The sequence below is a fragment of the Heteronotia binoei genome, chromosome 1 (genome assembly GCF_032191835.1).
Source record: "Heteronotia binoei isolate CCM8104 ecotype False Entrance Well chromosome 1, APGP_CSIRO_Hbin_v1, whole genome shotgun sequence".
NCBI lineage: Eukaryota > Metazoa > Chordata > Lepidosauria > Squamata > Gekkonidae > Heteronotia > Heteronotia binoei.
Genome location: NC_083223.1, coordinates 66,544,768 through 66,559,309, shown reverse-complemented (window position 1 = coordinate 66,559,309; position 14,542 = coordinate 66,544,768). Strand labels below are relative to the sequence as shown.

Here is a 14,542-nt window from a genome sequence, read left to right as displayed (position 1 = left end):
ACGTAGATGGGCCCAGGCCAACGAGCCAGAAAAAGGAAGGGGGGGGCTTAAAAGCAATTATCCACCCCTTCCCAGGTACACCAAGCCACTGGAAAAACTTTTTTTTTTTTTTTAGACTATGGGCTCCCCAGTCCCAAGGGGAGGAGGGGTGGTGGGAGGGGGTGCCTGGAAGAACAAGCCAAGCACACGTCACCCCAGCAGCTGGTGCAGGCAGGCCCAGGCCGACCCGGCCAAAAGGAGGGGGGGGGTGAGCTTGCAGGTACCACCAAGCCTAATTTCCTAAGAAAAGAGTCAGAGCCTCGTCGCCCCTGGGGCCGTCGCCCTGAATCGGCCGCGGTAAATAGCGAAGCGCCGCCTAACCTCCCCCGGATACCCGGACCGCTAATGGCCCCCGCCGCGCTAAACAGCTGAGCCTTGCAAGCGCTGTTTTGCCGGCCGCGCGCGCTCCTCACACTCAAGCACTCAAGGAAAGGCTCCTGCCTAATGGCCGGCCAGGAGCCTGCGAAACAAACCCCACTAACAGGGGCCGCTGCACGCCTCCCCCGAGCGGCGGGGAAAGAAGAGAGTCAGAGCCTCGTCGTCCCTGGGACCGTCGCCCTGAATTGGCTGCGATAGATAACAAAGCGCCGCCTAACCTCCCCCCGATACCCGGACCACTAAAGGCCCCTGCCGCCTGAACAGCTGAGCCGCGCAAGCGCTGTTTTGTCGGCCGCGCGCGCTCCAAACAGCCGGAGGGGCTGGGAAATAACAAGGCCGCTGCGCTCGACTCCCGGCTCAGGCAGACCAGGCCGTCAACCCCACACGCGCTCCGCGGCTACTTAGACCACGTAGAGCCGACACGCCAGCTGCATACGACGCCACCGCACAAGGAGGAGGTAAGCGCAGCCACACCACTCCAGGACTCCCGGTCCTGTCCCTCGTCCGCTCGACGCGCCGCGCACGTGGCTCTCCACCCAGAGAGCCAAAAGAACTGCGTGCTGAGGGGCGGGGAGCTGGGGCTTATAAAGCCCCGGCTCCGCGCCCAGGACAAGCACCCGTATGTCGGGTGATGTCGCCCCTCCCTCCTTCCGGGGAGGCAAAGATGGCCCCCAGCCTAAGCGTCAGCAAGCCGGCTTGGCTGGGAAGGGGCCGAACCTTCTCACGTACCTGTTGCTACTTTCCATGTATCTGCGTTCTCTCACAAGATCTCAGTATTTTTTTTTAAGTTGAAATGTCTGCACTTTGGCACACATTGCTTCTTAATATCTGAGGAGGTTGGGCCCCTTTTTTAAGTTTTATTATTATTCTGCAAATCATGTCAACCCCTCACCCTGGGTTTATAGAAACTTATTCCCTTTCTGAACCTGGGCTATCATGTAGCTTTTTTGATCTGCACTCTTGGGCTAATCTTGGAATTAACTATTTGACAACTATAGTTCTGATTTATGAAAAATTCTGCTTATTTTTTTCACAGTTAAGTAACTCGTTGGAGAGAGGGGGCAGAACAGAAGTGAAGTATCTGTTTTGAAATCCCCTGGGCCTAGAGAATTCTAGAAGCCAGTTAGGATTTATGACTGCCACTTGTTAAGACACTTTTGGAATTTTTAGAAAAGGTAGTGGGAACCACCATGTAACAGCAGCCAATGGAAGCAACTATTAAAGGTTTGGAAGTCCCAAGCTAATAACTTGCCTTTATTGGGGACAATTATCTTTGAATAGGAACTCCCTGAAGACTCAAATATGCTGTCTCCTAGGGCACCATGTTTGGCGTCACTGATTTATGAGGTCTGTCATTTGGATTGAAATCCAGAGATCCAGACTTTCATAAGGTAGTGCTCATCCTGTGCCAAAGTGCAGTTATAATCCCCATCATCTCCTGATAACCTGCATTTAGGACAGTGAAGAAAAACAAAACCATTGTGTGTTCTGGGAAATGGAGAATTTCCTCAAAGCATGGACTAAATGCTTTGTGCAACTCATTGAATTTTGGGGGATTCAACTGTTCCTTAGGGTGTGGTTCAGTAAGAAATTTAGAATAGTCTAGTTATCATGGATTTTGCCACCAAATCCAGAGGACTGTGTTTCTAGCAGGGGACTGGGGACTGCTAACAAGTGCTAAACTATAAGCTTTAGAGTTCTTTTAGAGAAGCTCACAACAATTATACTAAACAAGTTTAAGTATCATGTAGCGTCAGGGTGGTCTTAAAATTGCTAAAAGATAATGCAGCAGAAAGATGTCTCACTGAAGCAATGTATGAGATAATATTGAACGTGAAGATGATAGTATTTTGGTAATAAGTACTATCCAGAGATTTGGTGGTATTAACTTTTCCCTATTAAAATTATTTTGCTAAATAATAAGAAACAGAGGTCACCAGGGAATGTGTCAGCTTCTTTTTAATTAGGTTTTTATCCACCAGGAGTGCTTTGATTGTTGATTTTTTTTCTATTGCATTATGCCTTCTGACTAAAGTGAAAATCTAATTTACTTATTTCCTGTAACTCGTAAATCACAGAGATGCTGAAGATTATTATTATTTTTTTTAAGTTGGGGGTTCAATTAAAAAAACTGTAGGAAAACTGAAGCTTTCAGATATCTCATTAGATCTCTAAAACTAATTTCTTTAGAAAGATCCATCTTTACTGCTTTTGAAACCCTAGCGTGCCGAACTAAATACTAAACTAAAATTTGAGGCACTGCTGTGTTGGTCTTCCGCGTTTAGTGAGAGAGGGTTCTGAAGATGCAAAGGAATCCAGTCTTGTACACAGCTGCGATTAGACTAGCTATATACATTTATTTACAACTATAATACAGACTAGCAAAGTGCTCCACATACAATTCACCATCCAACCTCCCACAAGTAGCAGAGTACTACTATGCATTTATACATGTCCTCTAGGTAAGTGACCAATCAGGTTTAGTGCTGAGTCATGCTCACATCACTCTTGCTGATGCAATCTGGCAGTCTGCCAAATGCCTCTGTCAGCCAGATCATCTACTGTCAATTATATCCTTTGCTGTAAGCAGTGGTCTGACACCTGCACATACACTAACATTCTGTAGGAAAATTAAAATCTGATAGCATTGTTTTTAAAACAATTTTGTACCCCAGTATTCACCAGAAATTCTCAGAACAGATTATGTATTGTTTCTAGGCAGTTGGTTTTGTGTGTTTGTGTGTGTGTGTGTGTGAAGTGCTATCAAGTCATTTCTGATTTATGATGACCCTATGAATTAACATTTTCCAAAATGTCCTATCATTAGCAGCCATTCTCAGGTTTTGCAAAGTGTGGGCCATCGCTGTTGGGTCTTCATCTTTTCTTGCTGCCTTCAACTTTTTCTAACATTATTGACTTTATATGTAAACCCCATAGCATTTGTCCCATGAATGTGTGTGACATAGATAATACAAGTGAACCAGCCAATATACATGAACATATAAAGCTGTCTTAAATTGAATCAGACCATGGGTCCATTTAAGTCAGTATTATCTACTCTTGACTGGCAGAGGTTCTTCAGGGTCTCTGACAGAGATCTTTCACGTCACCTACTGCAGTGATTTCCAACCAGGGTACCGTGGTAACCTGTGATACCCCAAACACTTCCTAGGGGTACCGCAAGATGTAGATGTACCATGACACCATTCAATCTACCCCCGCCGCCACCACCCTCCAACCAGGCTGGCCAGGCACAGGGCAGTTCATAAAAATGCACGCACACAAGGCGGGCAGCACTGCTATATGCCCGGGCAAGGAGGCTCTGCCTGGCCCCACCTCCTTGGCATCCTCCTTTTTGCACGTGCTGTGCCAATCAGCAGCTGCTACTGCTGCTGATGCCCGACACCTCTGCCCCTTTTTCGTTGAGCCACCAGGCAGATCACCCAGCTGCTTTTCTCCTCCTCTATCCCTCAGACTGATGGCTGGGTGCTGCAGCCGGCCCTAGTATTGAGTTGACAGCAGACTGGAAAGCAGCAAGTTCAAAACATACCAGGCCATGAGGAGGGCATGTGGGGGAAAGTTGGCTGGTCAGGCCCTGGGGGCTGGGGCTCTTGAGGCTGCTGTATGTGATACCACTTGCACAAAAGGAGCAGGAGGCAGCAAGGCAAGTGCACAGAGACAGGACTATTGGGAGATAAATGGGTCAAGGAGACAGGGAGGTGAGGCAGAGAGCGGCACCATGTGGGTGGCCTCATTGGCAATGGCAAAAGCTCTGCCCCTTTTCTCTAAGGCATCTAAAATGGCAGGTGCTGAACTGGTACAAAATGGACCTCCTCCTTCACAGGTGTGGGGAGAGATCCTCCCATGAATTGCACTGTGTTGCAACACAACTCTCCCAGGCAGGTCACCTCGTCAGCTCCTGTTTACTTTTAATGATCTGAAAGAATAGCACAGAGTATTTAGACATGTTTTCTAATTAGGCTTATTTTGGAGTAACCACTCTTGAATGAATGGCTGCAAAGTTGTTGTGCACCCAATCATGGGCTAACCATAGTGTATTAAGCAGTGTCAAACCCTAAACCCACTGACATCGATGAATTTAGAAGGATGAAACTCCATTTAGGATTGCATTGTTAACCTGTTTTCCCCCTACATCCTACTCACATTGGAACTTTGAATGTAAAGACTACACTGGCTAGACGTTAAAAATGTGCTTTCTTCTGCTGCTAGTCGTATTTGAATGAACCCGTACCGTTGTCTGGTGAAGTGTGCTTTTAGCATCCAAAAGCTTACATTCACAAGTTGCACATTCCAGGCTAGCATCAGTTCTGACACTGAAAATGTTTGTGTTGTAGTTTGGTGGATGTTTATAAAAAAGGCACAAAGATCAATGTTTACAAAGCGGTTGTGATGACAACCCTCATCTACGGCTCCGAATCGTGGGTTTTATACCATCATCACCTGCGACTCCTCGAGCGCTTTCATCAGCGCTGCCTTCGCACCATCCTCAACATCCACTGGAGTGACTTTGTGACCAACACTGAAATCCTCAAGCGGGCGGAGGTTACCAGCATCGAGGCACTGCTGCTGAAGACGCAGCTGCGCTGGGCAGGGCATATTTCCAGGATGGAAAACCACCGCCTTCCCAAGATTGCCCTGTATGGCAAACTCTCCACCGGCCATCGAAATAGAGGGACACCAAAGAAGAGGTACAAGGACTCCTTGAAGAAATCCCTTGGCACCTGTCGCATCAACCATCACCAGTGGTCTGACCTAGCCTCAGATCGCAAAGCATGGAGGCACACCATCCACCAGGCTGTCTCTTCCTTTGAGAACGCACGCATAGCTGGTCTTGAGGACAAAAGGAGATTGAGGAAGAATCGCACTGCTACAGCACCAACCCTAAATCAGACTTTTCCCTGCAGCCACTGTGGCCGGACCTGCCTGTCCCGCATTGGTCTTGTCAGCCACCAGCGAGCCTGCAGCAGATGTAGACTATTGCACCCTTCTTAAATCTTCGTTCGCGAAACCAAGCCGAGAGAGAGAGAGAGAGAGAGAAATAAATTACATTCAGAACAGTTTCTTAACATTACTGTTGGGACTTGCATCTGTTGTGTGCTTTGAAGAATTTTAAAATATCACAATATTCTGTCAATTTAATTACTGTAAATTACATTCATTTTCACATCATTAATTAGAAGAAGAATAAGAAGATATTGGATTTATATCCCGCCCTCCACTCCGAAGAGTCTCAGAGCAGCTCACAATCTCCTTTACCTTCCTCCCCCACAACAGACACCCTGTGAGGTGGGTGGGGCTGGAGAGGGCTCTCACAGCAGCTGCCCTTTCAAGGACAACCTCTGCTAGAGATATGGCTGACCCAAGGCCATGCTAGCAGGTGCAAGTGGAGGAGTGGGGAATCAAACTCGGTTCTCCCAGATAAGAGTCCGCACACTTAACCACTACACCAAACTGAATAAACAGAAACTTAACTGCAATAAACTATTATGTCTCTCACATAACTAGAAAGTAAATCATTTTTTTAAAGGTGTTTTCTTCAAGGGTACCATGAGATATGAAGAGCATGGTCAAGGGTACTGCTACATCAAAAAGGTTGGGAAACTCTGACCTACTGTCTAGTCCTTTTAATGGGATATGCCAGGGATTGAACCTAGGACCTTTTGCATGCCTAGCAGGGACTCTAACACAGAGCCACAGCCTTTCACCAGTAGAGATTTATAACATTTCCCGATAGCAAAATGTGGATCTGTTAATTTCACTCTGGTGTAAAATTTAGCTTGAATTCCTATCCCTCTCTCCATAACAACTTAAGAAGAGCTTTGCTGAATCAGACCAACGATTCATCTAGTTCAGCATTTCACACAGTAACCAGCTAACTGACAGAGGGCAAATAAAAAGCATAGCAAATTAAACCTTCTCTCACGTTGCCCCCAGCAGTGGTCTTCAGAGGCTTCCTGTCTTCTTGCCAGTGCTGCTGTCTGCTCCCTACCACAGAATACTACAGGCAAAAAGATCATCCAGCTTTTCCAGTCATTTTTACTGTGTTCTCCTCCCTACTACAATCTCCATCCCAAATGGCCTTTGTACATACAGATGACATGCTCTCCAACATAGCTGTTTTGGTGGTCAAAGGGGATAATTCCTACTTTTGTCATTAAATGAAAAGCTAGGTAGATTTGACAAAAATATAGCATGTATATATTTCTGAGGGACAAGCCTGAGATATTTGTTTAGCATTTTTTTAAAAAAATCCATAGTTTCATCTGGCACATACTCACTGCAAAAAGGAATCTTCAGAAAAATGTTAAATATTTTGATAACAGAATGTGTTAATTGCTACCTTCCTACTAGAAGGAAATGTCACAGTGAGAAGTCCTCAAAAATATTTGCTCCATCAACCCCATGGGCTGTTGCTATAAATTTATCATTTATATACTCATGTAACTTAGAGTCTGGCTATGGTTTAACTACTAGGGATGTCTCATCAGAATTCTATAAATCAAGATCTGACCTATACAACAAGCATTTGTAAATATCAGAAAAGCTGTAATTCTGAATAAAATTGTTTCTGACATGGGGGACTTGTCAGAAGCTTTCCAGTGTGATGGTATATTTTGGCACTTTGTTCTTGGGTTTTGGCTTCCTGAAGAGCAGGAGGCTGGAAGCATAGAGAAAGATTTAGGACATCTGTACATAAAAGGGTTGTTACCACTCAGAAAAGTTAGCCTATCTTCCTGCCAAAAAAGAAGCATTTGAGTTGGTGCTTTTGTACTTAGTGTTGTTTTTTATTCCACTCAATGCACTTGTACAGGATTTTGGAATGTTTTCTGAGTCTATATAGCCACAGGACCTGGCTGCTGTCGGTACTTTGGTTTTTGTGGTTGTGCATATGCTATTCAGTCAGGGTAAGACTAGTTGCAGGCAGACTAGAATGAAAATTTTAAGTAGTTTTTGAAATTATTATTTAGTTATTAAGTGCTTAAATACAGCACTGTCAGTGAAGTTTCCAAGGTAGAGCCCCCACCAAACAGTAAACATAAATGCCAAACCAAAGAAGATGTGAGAGACAGAATATCAGATCATTTCCTTATAGAGAAGCACGGTTTTAATTCTGACATCTCTATATTATAAATCTCATATCAGAGTGCTAAGCAACCTCACCTTTTCCTCAGTATAGCCCTCATGAGAGTAACACTAGTAAGGAAAAAGATAGTCCCACATGCAAATGTAAAGAATGAGAGCGAGGTCTGTCAATATCTTTCCCAGTTTGCATTTGTGGGCACATCTGTTCTTTGGTTGACATCTAAAGCCCAGCCTTTTATATTTACTGGTTGTCTTGGGTCACCAGTAGGGGCTCTCTCTGCATCTAGAAAGGGCAGAGTTTTCCAATACTGGTATTTCTCTGTGTGTGCATGACGAGTGCTAGGCATAAGGGGAGATCTGTGATCACAGGCTTCTTTCTATGTTATAGAATCCTATGTTATTGAGCTCATGTTGCACACTCTTCCATACCCAGCTCCTGTTTTGGCAACAGGCATCCATCTTGGCCTTCCTGGAAGTTTGAGCAAATGGTTATTTGTGGAAGTGTGTCTCTGCTATGTTTATGCTTTGCGCTATTTTTGGTTCTTCTTCCTGGGAAATAATGATGTTACCAGAGCATTTGGGAGCCCCTTGGTGAGCTTCAAAGCATCTTACATCTCTTGGGCATGATAGGGTCTATTTTACAATGAAATTAGAGTGTGCAGGTCAGACCAACAAAACCCTGCCCTGTCCCTCAAGTGAGCTTAAAGCTTTTTTCTTCTGAAAGCCTACGATACAGGAAATCATCTGACTTGACATGGAAAAACCTAACAGAAACCCAGAATACAATGAATTAAAATTGAGGTATGGGTGTATTTAGTTCTCTAGCCAGTGCTCTCAATGTATTTTTTAAAAAAATGCTTCCACTTGAGCCGACTCAGATTCCCATTTTTATCAGCTTATGTCTGCTATGAGAGATTTAATTGCCTGCAGCAACCTAAAAGCAGATAACTATGATAAACTACTCAAAGAAATTAAAAAAGATTTGGAAAAATGGCATGATTTGAACTTATATTTAATGGGAAGAATAGCCCTAATAAAGATGAATATTCTACCAAGATTACTATTCCTGTTTCAAACTAATCCAATATTTTTAAATAGTGGATTTTTTCAAGAACTTAACAAGATGGTTGCCAAATATGTTTGGTAAGGCAAAAAACCTAGAATTAAACTAAAGACATTGTAGGATTCTAAATTAAGAGCAGGCATGGGTCTGCCTGACTGGCAGTTTTTCTATAAAGCATCTGCACTTTTATGGGTAAGAGACTGGATACTTTTGAATGACAAGAGACAACTGCTATTAGAAGGACATGATTTGACTATGGAGTGGCATGCATATATGTTGTACCAAAGACTTGAAGGCCACTCCTATTTTAAGAATCATTGGTTTCGAAAATCCTTGTATCATACGTAGTCATGGTTAAAGACTAGAATTTACCAAAAAATCCCAAGATGGGTTTCTCCAGGAGAAGCATTTACCCATCCAAATCTCCTAAAATTAAATCAGAATTACAGGTATGACGACTTGCTGGGAAAAGACAACCAATTGAGAACTAAAGAAGAAATGGAAAATATGGATATCGAAATGAATTGGTGGTTGAGAATGCAAGTTGAATCTAGATATGCCAAAGACAAGGTGACAGGTTTTAATATAGAACAATATTTATTTGACAAAAAAATTTTGGGTCCACAAGAAAAGTTAATCTCCAAATTATATGCATATCTACTTCAAATGAAGACACAAGATGAAGTTGTAAAGGATTGTATGGTCCAATGGGCAAAAAATTTTGGTTACAGTATTGCATTAGAAGACTGGGAGATACTGTGAAAGCTTAACATTAAATTAACTAGGTCAGTAACTTTCAAAGAAAATCTATATAAGATGTTTTATAGATGGTACCTGACTCCACAGAAATTGTGTAAGATTTATACCAGTATGTTCAACAAGTGTTGGAAATGTACTAAACAGATTGATTTCTTTTACCATATGTGGTGGACATGTGAGATTGTGAAAGACTACTGGAAAATGGTGCATGAAATGCTACAGAAGATCATGAAGACACAAATCCATTTCAAACCAGTACTATTTTTATTGAACATATTTCCTGAGGACTATTCCAAAGAAATGAGACACTTGTTGGCGCACTTTAATACAGCATCTAGGATTCTTTTGGTGCAGAGATGGAAATCTCAGGAAATCCCCATGAAAATGGACTTGGTGGGAAAAGTTCAGGAAACAGCAGAGCTGGACTTTTTATCTCAGCTGTTGGCTGGGAAATCTAAAGAAGAAGCAAGAAAATATTGGATGAAATTTTATGCCTGGTTAGACAATCAAGACGCTTAAGATTCTTTGGTGTGAACTCATTTTTTTCCTTCTTTTTTCCTGTATTTTATATTATAAAATTTACCTTTACTGGAATTGTCAAAATTACTAGATAATTTTAACAAATGGTGTATACTATAAAATTTGAAAATAGATTATGTACTGTTGAGACAAAATAACAGGAGACAATTTATGTAAAGAAAATATTGTAGAATTAAGCTTGTACTTTTTGAAAGTATTCTTATGCAAAATAATACCAGAATGTATTGTGCCTTTCCTATTCCCCATCCCTATCTTTTTTCTGAAACTAATAAAACTTTTTGAAAATGGAGAGATTTAATTTCCTATAAAGCCAAGTTTATTTTCTCTAGTCTTTCTAAAATTGAGGAGGGAGACTCCTTGAGGTGAGGAGTGTACTTCTTGAAAACTTTGTTGCATTTGAATGTGGAAATGGGAAAGTTACAGCTACAAATGTGAATGAGTTTCCCAGTGACACCAGTAAAAGCCACAATTAGATTAATTTCCTAATAAGAGTACATTTACCTTTGCTGTTAAAATATTATCCCATTCCCAATCAGTCCTTTGCACACCTTTACTATTTATATGGAATAGCTATAGATATGCCTACTCTGTGTTATCCTATATTGGGCCTTTTTTCTGCATTGTACAAAATAGGCAAATATTTGGGGACAAAATTGATCCTGATGATGAGTCAGTTCAGAGCCCCAGTGCCCTCTAGATATTCATAAAAGTCATTTTCCAAAGTCTGTCATATACTAACATTTTGTAGATTGAATTCTATGCATATGAAGAGCAGGCCTATGAAGATACGAACTGATTTGATTCTTAGTGCCTGGGGTGAAGAAGGGCAGGCAGAAGAGCTGTATCACCTCAGGGGAAGGGGCATAGTTCAGTGAGTGAGTGTCTGCATGGCATGCAGAAGGTCGCAGGTTCAGTTCCTGGTATCTTCGGTTAACATGATTGGGCAAGTGATGCAGAAGACCTTTGCTTGAACCCCTGGGGAGCCACTTCCAGAGTAGAAAATACTGATCTTGATAAACCAAAGGACTGAATCAGAATAAGTAACTTCCTATGTTATAAAGCGAATCAAACTGGGTTGACAAAAACCCAAAGGTAATGCCACATGACAACTTTCTATTACAGCTAAAAGAATGAGGATTTCTAAAACGGACAAGAAACTAAATGCCTGGATTTTAATTTTTTAAAAAGAATCTTTGCCAGATAAGAAAAGATTCAAGCTGTGAGTCTCTAGGTGGGTAAGGTTAACCTGGGATGAAATGTAGCACATGATAGGCAACAGCTTTAGCAACTGATTCATGCTTTGAACAGGATAAGCTGTGCCATTTCTGTTCTCTTCCAGGTTTTAACTGTGAATTCAGACCTTGTGAGGGTGGCAATCCCTGTGAGAATGGAGCTGTGTGTCTAAAAGAGATGGACTTCGCAGTTTTTCCCCTTGGATTCCGGTGCCAGTGTTTGAAGGGATTTGCAGGACCACGCTGTGAGATCAACATAGACGAGTGCAGTTCCAGCCCCTGCCTCCACGGCTATTGCTATGATGGTGTGTTTGAGTGTTGCCATTCCTTTTCAGCAGCTGGATTTGATGTCACAACTAAATTTGAATCATTTCAGGGAGAGCTACAGATTAGCCAACCAGCATGCATGCCCTGGCTACACCTCTGCATCCTAATCCTGAAGGAAGGGAGTTTGCCAAACTGTCTCATTTCCTGGCACAGGGGTTTATGTTTCCAGAGGTCACAATTGCAGCTAATGAGAAATTCTAATGAGATTTTTTTGAGTTGTCTCTTCCGATGCTTCAATTAGCCCAAATGCCTTTTGGACAATATATTTGACGATGGTTAATTTTCAGGTGCTAAAAAAGAAGCTCCTCTGAGCAATGAGGCAGTATTTGCAATGAGTTTAACAAATACCTATGAATATTGCATTTAATGAGATCACACTGATGAAAGACAGAGTGCCTGTTGATGGAGGCCAATGTGATTAACTTTTAACTCTTTCTATGCCTCTCAAACTGTACCATTTTAAGAAGGCAGCAGAATGGATGTTTATAGAAACACTAGTTACATCTTTGTTGTCAGGATAACCTTGGGGAGCCCAAACACTCAATGCAGAGATGCTGCAGTGTTTGCAAAAAGAAAGGCAATTAACACTCAAAGTTACTTTGTTTGCAATGCTTCTTTGTGTCTAGTCAAAACACCTCAGTTCATCACCTTGACAATTTCTTCACCGTTTAAAATGATCAGCATTTTGAGCAGTGTTTGTGCCTGTACAGTGGTAAGATTCAGCATGCCTGACCAATAGCTGCTGTTCATAGGCATTTACAATGCCTGATTTGCTTGGATTACATATGCCCAGGGTCATAATCACAGGCATGATTTAGCCTCCCCGATAATCAAAAATTTCATTTCTATCATTAGTAGGCAAGGGCAAAACTACCTTGTTCAAAGTAGTTTTACAATTCTCTGATACTTTTCAAATGGCCAAATGATTTTTCATGTGAAGTATCCCAATACTGAGTCAGACCCTTGGTCTGGCAACTAGTCTACTCTGATTGGTAGCAGCTCTCCATAATCTCAGGTGGAGATTTTTCACATCACTTGCTGTCTGATCCTTTTAAGTTGAGATGCCAGGGATTGAACCTGGGACCTTTTGCATCTATAGCAGATGCTTTACCACTGAGCCAGGGCCCTTCCTGTAATGCACATGCAAGTTGGGGCAAAGTAATAGGGTTGTGAAAAAATGTAGTTCTGTAAATGTCAATAGGATCAAACCACTTTTTAAAATCAGAGTTGTTTGATTGAAGTGTAATGTATCGGCTGAAAGACGCGCCCACGCGCAGAGGCGGCTGGGTTATCCCAGGCATCTCTAGCGCATGGCGCGGAATCCCCGCCTACCATCTGCGGCGGGAAGTTTAACAGGTCAGGATTGGCCTGACCTGTACAGGAGGCTGAACTGGGCAATTGTACATAAGCGGGACCCGGCCCGCGTGTTCGCTCTCTTGCAACGTGCTCCTAATAAACCATGTTGCCCTACTCTCGTCTCCGCTTCGAGTACGTTACAGTGGCGACGAAGGTGGGATACTAGCCTCATCGGCTACAACGGAGATCTAGGGCAACCACCGGCCACTACCGCTGACGCCGCCATGGCAAGCCAGAGCGGAACCACCGGGTCCATCGAGACCTTCGACCCAGCGAATCCAGAGGGCTGGGAGTCCTACTCGGAAAGGGTCGAGTTCTACCTCAGGGCCAACAAGATCACCGACGCCGGCACAAGGAGGGACGTTCTCCTGAGCATTTGCGGGGCAGCCACGTTCGAGATCGCCAAGGGTCTCTCGGCGCCTGCCCGCCTCACGGAGAAGTCCTACGAGGAGATCATCAGGCTCCTCACCGGCCACTTCTCGCCTCAGCCGTCACGGGTGGCCCGCTGGTTCCTGTTCCACAGGAGGGACCCGGCTGTAGGAGAATCGGCCGCCGACTATCTGGCAGCCCTCCGCAAAATCGCCGGGAGCTGCAACTTTCCCCAACTGGAAGAAACCCTGGCCGACCGATTCACGTGGGGCCTCCGCGACGAGAGGCTCCAACAGAAGCTCTTCGCCAAGGAAGAGCTCACCCTCCAGAGCGCCTTCAGCGAAGTGGTGGTGTTCGAGCGGACGGCCCAGACCTTCCCCAAGGGCCGGACAGACGCCGTCCACCACGAGGAGCTGGACTACGACCGCCAGGAGGAGGGGGAGGCCCACCAGCTGCGCCGCCCAGCGGGGCCACCTAGCAGAGCGGCACCACGGCACCGAGCGCCCGAGCGACCCCCAGCGGCAGAGAGAGACCCGGCAACCAAGTGCGCCAGCTGCGGCGACCCCCACGACAGAAGAAACTGCCAGTACCGGACCTGGGACTGCCGGAACTGCGGGAAGACCGGCCACATTGCACGGGCTTGCCGAGCCAAGGACAATCGCCGGAGACCGACCACGCACCACGAGTCGGCGGACTACCACACGGTGGACTCGACAAACCCCCAGGTACTGAACTTGCCTATCAACAGCCCCGGCAAAATCAAACTGGCGGTCCTCATAGAGGGACGCCCCTGCCAAATGGAAGTGGACTCAGGTTCCTCCCTTTCCATAATAGCCGAGGACACCCTGAGGGGGCTGTGCCCCGGCTGGCGGCTGCAACTCAGGCCAGCCGCGGACTTAATACTCCGGGACTTCCAGAGAAACCCAGTACAAATCGCGGGGTGGGCCCGGGTGCAAGTCGAGCGGGGGCCCTTCCGCGGCCCGCTGGACATCCTGGTGGTGAAGCGCCAGCTGACCACCCTGTTGGGACTAGCATGGTTCAAGCCCCTGGGAATCCGCGTGGAGGGGGTGGAGCAAACCCTAGCGCCCAAGGGGTTCGGGGAGATTTGCCGAGAGTTCCCGGACGTGTTCGATGGGTCCCTGGGGAGTTACAAAGGGCCGGCAATTTCCTTACCACTAGACCCCACGGTCAGGCCGATTCGGCTCAAGGCGAGGAGGGTCCCGTTTGCCTTAAAACTGAAAATAGAAGCGGAACTAGACCGCCTCACGGCCCAGGGCGTCCTGGAGCCGGTGGACTTTGCCCCCTGGGAGACCCCCATAGTAACCCCAATCAAGCCAAACGGGGACGTGCGAATCTGTGCCGACTACAAGTGCAC

At 45.0% G+C, this 14,542-nt stretch overlaps 1 protein-coding gene across 1 annotated transcript in view; it reads left to right on the top strand.

Moving 5' to 3' along the window:
• The window catches only part of LOC132569395 (protein eyes shut homolog), a 238,708-nt gene that overhangs the window by 28,149 nt on the left and 196,017 nt on the right, over positions 1–14,542 (top strand). Inside the window, exon 3 of the mRNA XM_060235448.1 lies at positions 11,223–11,420. Within this exon, the coding sequence (XP_060091431.1) occupies positions 11,223–11,420 (198 nt within the window). The remainder of the gene's footprint in view (positions 1–11,222; positions 11,421–14,542) is intronic.